At 32.3% G+C, this 10,325-nt stretch overlaps 1 protein-coding gene and 1 long non-coding RNA gene across 2 annotated transcripts; one reads left to right on the forward strand and one right to left on the reverse strand.

The window, feature by feature from the left end:
• Positions 1 to 1,102: 1,102 nt before the first annotated feature.
• Positions 1,103 to 2,297, forward strand: LOC122586032. The gene is made up of 2 exons (XR_006321852.1): positions 1,103 to 1,245; positions 1,701 to 2,297. It is a non-coding gene; the product is annotated as an uncharacterized LOC122586032 (long non-coding RNA).
• A 1,357-nt stretch (positions 2,298 to 3,654) lies between these two features.
• LOC122591463 (putative wall-associated receptor kinase-like 16) lies at positions 3,655 to 6,462 on the reverse strand. The gene is made up of 3 exons (XM_043763732.1): positions 5,613 to 6,462; positions 5,140 to 5,240; positions 3,655 to 5,042 (listed from the first exon to the last, which is right to left on the reverse strand). Exons 1-3 carry the CDS (start codon positions 6,460 to 6,462, stop codon positions 3,819 to 3,821), a joined length of 2,175 nt encoding a protein of 724 aa, XP_043619667.1. The 3' UTR covers positions 3,655 to 3,818.
• Between the last annotated feature and the right edge of the window lie 3,863 nt (positions 6,463 to 10,325).

The raw sequence follows: 10,325 nt of genomic DNA on the forward strand, positions 1-10,325 counted from the left end.
CTATTCTTATTTTTAGATTTTTGATATAGGGTTTTAATCTGATTTTCGACTTTGAAGATGTGTTTCATTTTTTGCCGGAAGGATTTACACTCGAAAAACCTCTATCAACAACTACTCGATCAAAAAACAGGTATCTCCATCTTTTAATTTAAGGTTTTAATCTGGTATTTTGGTAGATTAATAATTATATGTTGATTTATCTATAAATCTTGACAACGGTGTTTTATATATTTTGATTTGTGTATATCTAACAAATCGGGTTTTCTAAAAATCAATGGTGGTACCTTTCTGCTGATGAGCACATAACTAAAACTTTGTGTCTTTTACCATTACATTGGTGATAATTCTTTTTACACATCATTATATAAAAAGTTTGTATATTATCAATGTAGGCAAGAATAATCCAAGCCAGTGTCAAATGGAACCTCCTGATTGGCCAGTTTGATGTGTTGCTGTAAGAACTAAGAAGGAAATGGTTGGCGTTGTCATGTTATAGTTTTTCATATAATCTGGTCTTATTCCATTTCGGGTCTCTTACTAATTTTAAATTTAGGATATTTTTAATTTATTTTACATATATAGCTCTTTTGGTCTTTGATAAAAAATAAATTTAATGTAGGGTTATGGTCTATAAAGTCAGCCAACGAATAATCAATAGGGTCATGGACAGACGACCATTTTAAACTAGCTAGATTCTAGATATATAGTAGCAACTGAACATTGATCAAAAAGAGGTGGTATTTTGTTTCTTCAAAGATGGTAAAAACCGGACAAAGTGAGGATCAATGTTTCCGAGGGTCAATTTGTGGCGGGTGGGCATGCGGTTAACAACAAGTCTTGAGAACATAATCTTTAGTTTAGTTGTTGCAATTTTATGATATCTCAGAAGTTTTGGAGTAGATTGTGGTGGTTAGAAGTTTGTCGATCTCTTTCATCTTAACACAAGTTTCTTATATAATCCAGGGCGATATATTTTGCAGTGTCTTCGAATACCAACCATGAAAGCAAGCTGATTATCCAATCAGTAGGTTCATCAAGGTACGTAGTATTTCTCTTTTGAACAACCTTCTGGCAAGGCTTTGGAATTTTCATGTAATAAAATCAGGTCTATAACCTCTTCCTATGTATTCGTAAGCATGGTGCTTTGTTTAATGGATCAGAAAAAAGAGGCCGGGGACTGAGATTTCTTAATTAAACATGGACAATGAGACACTACCCAGTTATCTAAATTGGAGTGCCGTAAAGGTGTATATTGATTCTTTTTTTTTTAAATGTAGTGTGTTGATTACTTATAATAGGTATGGAATGTGTATGGGTTAGTATAAAAAACCTGGTAACACTTTATTGCCAACTGCGAAGTGATTAAGGTTTTCAATACATAATTTCAATCTGCACAATGAAAGAGTTATTTAAACTTGCCTTGCAGAAAAGTGTTGTTTAAAACTTTATGTTTGAGCTGTCTATACATATAATTCCTTAATATGATTAGAAAGAACAGTTTCATATCTTGAAACAAAAGAAACTGTTTTGGAGGCCAACTAAAATAGCATTTTGACGTATATGCATTCATGATGATACTAAATATAAATGTATGATTAACTCTTTCAGTTTGTTGTGCTTATGAGGAGTTGAAGATAGCTTGGGAAATGAAACATTGGGCAGGTGTTTTGTGTGGTTTTATCTGTTTTAAGGTTTTGCAGGTTTGGAAGTATAAGGACTGTTGCAAAGGAAGCGTATTTTGTGATGAACTTGATGAAAAGATAAATTTTGGCAAAGCGAGGGAAGAAGAGTCAAAGACTTCATGGGGCATGGGTCTTGCCATTAGTGAGTCGGCGAGGTTGCGTGCTTCGTTTATTAAGAAAAAATGTTCCGATCAAAATATCAAATTCTTCCGCCATCTGCTTCGAACTACAAATTTTGTGCTATGAAAAGGAATGACCATACTCGTGCGATTGAAATGATCCAAAATGATTCAGAGTTGTCCAGTTTAGTTTTGGTGCTCTCACCTCTTCTTGATGTTGAAGAGAGATGTCCACTCTATTCAATTTGTAGGGGACATGATTTGGAAATGAAAGCATATGAGATCTTATAAGCATGACAAGGTTGACACGGATAGTAGCGAGTCGTATAATTGCTACGCGATACGTTGTACCCTTAAGGCACTTGGTAAGTCTTCAGAAGATAAAATTCTGGTCATTTTTGGTTGCAAGATGACACACGTACACATATGACATATCATTTCATTATGCATACTTTCTATCATTTTTTTAATAGTTACTCTTATTTTATTTTATAAATTGTTTTGTTAGTTGATTCACTCTTTCCAATCTGCATATCAAATTATAATATATTAATAACAAAAATTACATATATGTATATATGTTTTACGTATTTCTTAGCTTTAAAATTTAATTAAAAAACTCAGGTTGAATCCGGGTTAATTAGTTAGTATAAAGATAAAAGATCTCTTTCACAGGTTACTTATCCATGAGCACGGGACCCCATACTTGATATTTGCATTCTCTGATCCACAAATGGCCGGAGAAGAGGATGATGCACAAGGCCTCCCAACCTATAGGGCCCAATTTTGCTAAAACTTCTTCAAAGCTTTAATACATACAAGCCCAACTTGCTTTGTTATTTAATGGCCCAATGTTAGATGAAAATGTTTTCAGTTTCACTTTCAAACTTTCATCCCTTCAAGTGTATTAAATAGTTTGTTTATAGGTTTTGGTTAAAATAAGATAAATACTTTTTTTTTAAAAAACAACAGAAAATAATGTTAATGAGATGAACAAACTAGCAAGTAACTAGTCGTCATAAAATTACAATTACAAACTACAATTATTACAATCTAGAAAAGAAACAAGTACAACAATAATAATAAAATAAAATAAATAATTTTTTTATTAAAAATTGTTGTGCATTATAAAAGTTTTGGTGTATCAATATATATATTTGTGCTCGTACATCAATTTTATTAGGATCCAATTGTCAATCTCTTATCTTATTTATTTTACTTTAATATTTGTTTTATAACAACAAATCATTTATATATTTACCACATATAATACAATAGATTCTACGTATTATGTTGCACAGCGATCGGTTACACCTCTCGTTTTTCCCCATGAGACTTCTAGGGCCTGTTTTTTTTTTAATCATTAAGTGTTGAATGTATTAAGTGGCTGAATGTATAAATAATGTTTAAATGTATTAAATAAAAAAAATAAGTAATTGACGGTTATTTTTGTTTATTAAGTTAAAAAAAGAACATGAAATTTAATTGAATACATTAAGTTCTTAATTATTAAGTCTATTAAGCAAAAAAAGAACGGGGTCTTAGTCGTTCTCATTTTTAATATATATTTCGTTGTTTTTTCTAAGAACTTTGTATATTATGCTTCAATATTAGGATATTCCATCTAAGCTACAGTTATTTAATTAAACTTTTCGGTCCTTACACTTTTAATTATTTACTATATTATTAAGCTCTTCTTCCTTTTTATTACGGAGTATAACTTTTTAAAGATTTCAAATGCTATATCTTGGTTTTAACGTGTCCTAAATAAATCAACCACAAAGCATGGAAAAAACCAACACTACTATTCATCAGAAAAGATTTGAAACTTACGAGTAATTCTAGCTGCGACTACTTACAATCTTAAATCAAGCACTATAATAAACTTCACCAAATTTGACAGATTAAACAAATTACATAAGCAAAATCTAGTAATTTTATCAAATGATTGATAATTATATGTTGGCTCTGGTCATTCCTCACTCCAACAACAACAACGAAAGATGCAAGTCCCTACCTAGATTGGTGTTATCTTAGGCTTGTGGATCATGCTATAAAAAGCTGTTGGGCCTGTGTTGGAGTCGTCAGTATCTTCGTACTCTTCACTTGGTCTATTAAGCAAATATTCAGTGGCTTCTTCATTTGGAGTGCTTTTCACCCATGGATGCTTGTCAATCATTGATGCCGATATTCCTTCCAGCTCTAATGCCATTTCCTTCATGGTAGGCCTTTCGTCTCCTTTAAGGTGCAAGGATCTTTGGGCAAGCCTTGAAATTAGGATGATATCGTGAGGAACTTCCTTTAGTTGCAAGTGTTCATCAAGAACCTCTAATAGTCTCTCTTTTTCTAAAGAAGCGATAAAATGTTTGATTAAATTCCTTTCTTTCTCTGGCCTTTCAAAGTCAATAATCTTTTTTCCAGTTAAGAGTTCCACAAGTACTACCCCAAAACTATAAACATCACTCTTTTCAGTGAGTTGACTTGTGTGAAAGTACTCCGGATCTAAGTAACCTAGTGTTCCCTGCACCATTGTTGCTAATTCCTTCTGGTCCATTGGAATTAGCCTTGACGCTCCAAAATCAGCTACTTTTGCTACATAGCTACTATCAATAAGTATATTCATTGGCTTCACATCTCGGTGAATAATTGGAACAGACGCTGCAGAGTGTAAATATGAAAGTGCTCCAGCTGTCTCTGTTGCTATTCTTAGTCGGATGTCCCAATTAATGGCCTTGGACTTGGATACATTGTGGAGGTGATCAAAGAGGGTGCCATTTGGAATAAACTCGTAAACTAATGAAGGAATTTCTGTTTCAAGGCAGCAACCAATCAGCTTCACAACATTTCTGTGATTGATCCGGGAAAGGATAACAACTTCATTAATAAATTGATCGACTTGGGTTTGCGTTTGATCTACTATCTTCGACTTCTTTATGGCTACTATAGTGTCATCGGGTAGAACTCCTTTATATACTGTGCCAAAGCCACCCTTTCCAATAATCGTGCTCTGATCATAGTTGTTGGTTGCCTTCTCAAGCTCCTCTACTGTGAAGAGTTTAGCTTGAATTTGAGAACCACCATCCCCGGAAATTCTTTGCTGCAACATTATTCCACCATTTTGCTTGAAAAACTTTTCTCTAAGAATCAAATTCTTACGCCTTTTGAGTCCCAAGTATATCCAGGTAATGAGCAAAAGTAAAAATAAGCCAGCAACTGAGGTACCTACAACAAGAAGCATTGACTTGAATATAAAATAACTATTATTTGACTTTTTATAGTATCGCACCCAACACATAAGTTAACCATAAGTGAATTTACTTACCTATGGAAATCTGTACAATGGGTAATTCATTTCCAATGCAAGTATAGCCTCCTTCTTTATCAATGCATTTCTGTTTCTCTGTGCAATTATGAGGTCCGACTTTACACTCATCAATATCTGTTGAATAGCAAATGGTAATCGAATCGTGTTGTTATAGACAAAGTCTCTTGCAGAATGGGCTTAAATAGAGTGAAAAAAGTGCACACACACACATATATTTGGCTGGTTATCGTCAAACAAATAGGATAAGATCTTGATCATTGTATCATGATAAAACTAATGAACGGCAATTCATAGAGCACAAGTATATTGCACTAAGATTTTTATGACACAATGATTTTCCGTTATGAGAAAAGGATTGTTTTTTTTTAGAACGGTAGAAAAGAAAAGGATTGTTTTACCTTTAATATTTAATTTTGTTGCATTATGCGGGCAATATGCTATATATATAAATGAAGCTATATGAGTGGAACTTTCACTTATACTTACTTGTGCAGCTATCTTTAATATATGGGTTGCCAGCATAACCTTCTTTACATTGACAACGATACCCAGGACCATCATAATCTTTAATGCATTCTTGATGGTCTCCTTTGCATAAGAAATCATCGGCTCCCTTATCAACCTCTTTACAAGTCTTGTCTCCAATTGCCCAGACAAGTAACATCGGCATCTCCTCTTTTCCAAAATCAGCAAGATCGGTGGATAAAAAGTTGTACTCCCCTTTTTCAACGACAAAAGCATGGCTACAAGTTTTTAATTGCGTTGTATTGTTTCTATTTACCCTCACTTGTGAATAGCCCAATCCTTTTTGAAACGTCGTTTCACAACACCCATTTCCTGAGCAAGATCCATTTGTGTTACCATTACTGTTATCATCACATGTAGTGATGCATCCAGTAATGACCTGGTCCTTTTTTTTAATTCCTATCACGTATGCGTCTGTCTGACACCCAATGGCAACAAAGTTGTTGCTGTCTGAGATCCAGAAATTCTTCAAACTCAGCCACGCCTTGTTGCGTATATCTTGATCAGGGCTGTCTTCGTTGCAATCATGGGCGACATCACCCATAACCCGTATTGTACTGTCAGCAGGCACCATATTTTTAATAACAATGGGGCTATCATTAAGGAAAAGTATGGGATTGCCTGTAGATGATCGATTACAAGTCACAAGTTGATCTTTACTGTGGCAGCATCCTTCTTCTAAACCAAAGGGGAATGGAATACCAATATCACCACATGATCTTTCACAATCTGTGCGTTGAGAACTTACTGGCCCCGAAGATGCTATTGCTACTACTACTAATACTACTACTAGCAGTATTCGAGAATACATGGTGGCTTTGTGAGTGATTGAGTATGAATATATGATTTTGTGAATAAGATGTAATTTAGTGAGTATGAATTTACAAAGGCTGATGGTAGGGATTTTATAAGGACATTGCTATAGGATCAACTTGGTCACTTGTTCGAACAACTACTACAGAATTGGCTCCCAAAGCTCCAACTTGGCTATATGTTTGTTGAAAAGGTAGTTTCCTTTTTACCTCATTCTTGTTAAGCAATGATTAAACAATGTTAATCTTTAATTAATATAATTTCTTATCCACTACTATACCTAATCACTGCAAGTAGTATAGCAAATATGTCAACTTCACTGTTTAGAGCATGTTCATACAGTATCCTATGGGATGCAATAACTAATTAATTATCGTACGGAGTATTTCACATTGCATAGTGTGTAAAGAAAGAAAATTCTATCATATTTTTTTAATAACTCTTAATACAAGTAGAAGGTTTGTACCAATCCATCAATACATGGAGCTATGTGTTATAATTGCAACACGAGTCCACATGGGAAGTTGAGAGATGTGAGTTCGGTTCATAGGGATGCCCAAATCATGTAAGTATTAAGTGAAGGTATTTCATCAGTATCAAAAACCTTACGGACAGGTCATGATGGGGATCGAATATAGTCAAGGGACAAGGTATCATACTTTACGTTTTTTTCAGAAGGTTGTCAACTAGAGTCATACTCACCAAGAAGATTCATGCCTATACATTCATTTCCTTCTAATTTTAACCAACTAGTTAAACATAGTTTATCCACAACATGCCATGTGGTAATAAAATACGGCTTTCTTTTAAACCAGTTGTATTCTGCTCATGTAAATTTGCATTAGACAAATAATATGTTGACTTGAAAAAAGTCAAAGTTCATCCGAATTGATGGAATGCATCTCTACCCTTATGAAGCGATTTTTACAATTGGAAGGCTTTAAAACATAGTTTTATTAGAGAGTTGTAATTAAGAAATAGCAGAATCTTTTGATAGCAACTTAAGTACAAAAGAAATTTAATGAAACTGACTCTCCATTCAAAATACTTTGACTTAAACATCAAAGATTAAAGAATCTTGGATACAAGTTCATTCAATCCTGACTCCTTAACTATTTACTATATGACTAAGGAAGGTCACTAGTCAGACGATTTTGACGATCGACTAACTCAAATAGTGTTCAAACTGAACAAACTGATCGATTACCATAATATAAAAGTGTAACGCGTTTCTAGATTTTATGGCTATTACATATATGGTTAAAATTCTAGTGGCATTTTATTACAATACTAATGTTGAGGATTTTGTCAATAGAGAATTACAGGGGATAAAAAAGGAACACAAACATTGAAAGCATAAATATATACAAACATACAAGGAGTCAATAAATTGAAAGTTAAGTAACGAAATCACACATAAACCTACTTAATAAATGAAATTTAGTTAATTTGATCGGCAACGTTGATTTGTGCTTATGAGATCAGTAGACAAGCATTCTGATAGTTGAGATTTAATTTGACAGTGCTAGCAGCTCGCTTGACCAAAAATATAGAGAAACCGACATTGTGAACATATTTTAAAACAAATACCAATAAACTAAAACACGCGTTATTTAAACGACACTTGTCACGTTTTTTACACGACATGTGTCTCTTTAACTTATATTAATAATAAATATTTAACTATAATCAATTAATTCTAAAGATATAGATATAGATATTTTGTATGACTCAAACTCTTATATTAAACTATTAATATTAATATTATTATTTATTATATAAAAATCTATAATAATGATACGACATACATATTACGTCCAAACAAAGCTGTATTGATATGATAACTTCGAAATCTCGAATAACTTTAACGTAAACATGAGTTGATTGTTAAAATTTTGATATATAGAAAATCATACTTATAGTATTTAAAAAACATAAAATACATATTTACCAAAAAAACTACTATATATAAATATATTTATAAAAATCATGCATCGCGCACGGGTATTAAAACTAGTATATAAACCAAGGGATGATTTTCATTACTGCACCGAACTAATACCGAACCTCTTGGTATTGAAACAGTTAACGTCAAAAGTGGGAACAGAATATCATACTGTTGTTATGGTTTTGGTACCAGTTCAAAAATATCATTATGTTGTATTCGTCCTGGCCTTATACGTCAAATAAAACTCATAATTTGGAATGAAACCAAACCACATGAATGAGCCGACTAGTACGAAAGTTGTAGTTTTTAATGGTGATTTTAGACATGTGCTAATAGTGTAAAAGTAAACAAGGTTTAAATGTTTTGATTTAGGAAAAATAGATGGCTGCACGCGCAATACGATGGTAACAATACACGATGCGAAATATCGTGACAACATTAATTTGAAACCAAACATTTGTGACACATTACAGATATTGTAATGTTTAATAGCTTTGAGCTTGCGTTTATAAAATCTTCTCTTATATATAATAGCACTTTACCCGCGCAATGCGGCGGTGATCGTGACAGCGACGGTGTGGTGGGGGGCGAGTGTTGGTGGTAGAGGCGACGTCGAGTGGTGTGAATAATTGATATAAAGAGTTAATGAAAATATATTAAAAAAAATAATGGATTGGTAGTGTATATTAATAATTAATGTTAGGGGATAGTGTATGTGAAAATATTTTAAGGGGTGTTAAGTGAAAATATTACATATTTTTAATACTTTCATAAATAAAAAGGTTATTTCTTTTATAATATAGTATAGATAAAGTAGCATTCTTTTTAGAATTTTTTTTTTAAAATTTTGTAATGTGACATCATAACCTTATTTACGAACTACAATTTTCGCTTAGTGATGTCATATCAATACTATGGGTTAAAAATAACCTAAACCCCAAATTTTCTTAGGAAATCAAATCCCAATTGATTTCTATATATCTTAATGATAAATTATTACACAAGATACAAAGTTAAAATGTAAAATAATAATTTCATCTAAAATATGTATAGAAGTTTGTCTCCAATGTGTTACATATAATGATATAATAATATTTATATTTTTGATATTGAAAAATTGTGTAGGATTGGAGCTTAACTTGGATTGTAAAGAAAGAAAAACTACAATTTGAATATCATTCTTAATTAGAGAACGATTATTAATGACACATGAGATATGTAGAAATCTACTTTTTTATGCTTAGAAGTTGTGACATAAGTAGCTGCTGATATAAAAAAAGAGTAGATTTCTACATATATCATGTGTCATTTGTAATCGTTCTCTAATTAAGTATGATATGTCAAATTGTAGTTTTTCTTTCTTTACAATTCAAGTTAAGCTCTAATCCTACACAATTTATCAATATCAAAAATACAAATATTATTATATCATTATATGTAACAAATTAGAGACAAACTTCTATACATATTTTAGATGAAATTATTATTTTATTTTTTAACTTTGTATCTTGTGTAATAATTTATCATTAAGATATGTAGAAATCAATTGGGATTTGATTTCCTAAGAAAATTTGGGATTTAGGTTATTTTTAACCCATAGTATTGATATGACATCACTAAGCGAAAATTGTAGTTCGTAAATAAGGTTATGATGCCACATTACCAAATTTTTTTTAAAAACTTTCTAAAAAGAATGCTACTTTATATATATAAGAGAAGAGTTTATAAACGCAAGCTTAAAGCTATTAAACATTACATTCTTGCGTCAAAGCAACACGTATCGGCAGGTATTACACGATATTACGTATGCGAAACATTTGTGAAACCAAACTTTTCCTTCTTACACTACCAATGGGTGTCGTATTCTAGCGGTTGAATTCTGTAGGATGGCGGTTACATTTTGTCGGAGGGAG

Source organism: Erigeron canadensis, chromosome 1, assembly GCF_010389155.1.
Source record: "Erigeron canadensis isolate Cc75 chromosome 1, C_canadensis_v1, whole genome shotgun sequence".
Taxonomy (NCBI): Eukaryota; Viridiplantae; Streptophyta; class Magnoliopsida; order Asterales; family Asteraceae; genus Erigeron; species Erigeron canadensis.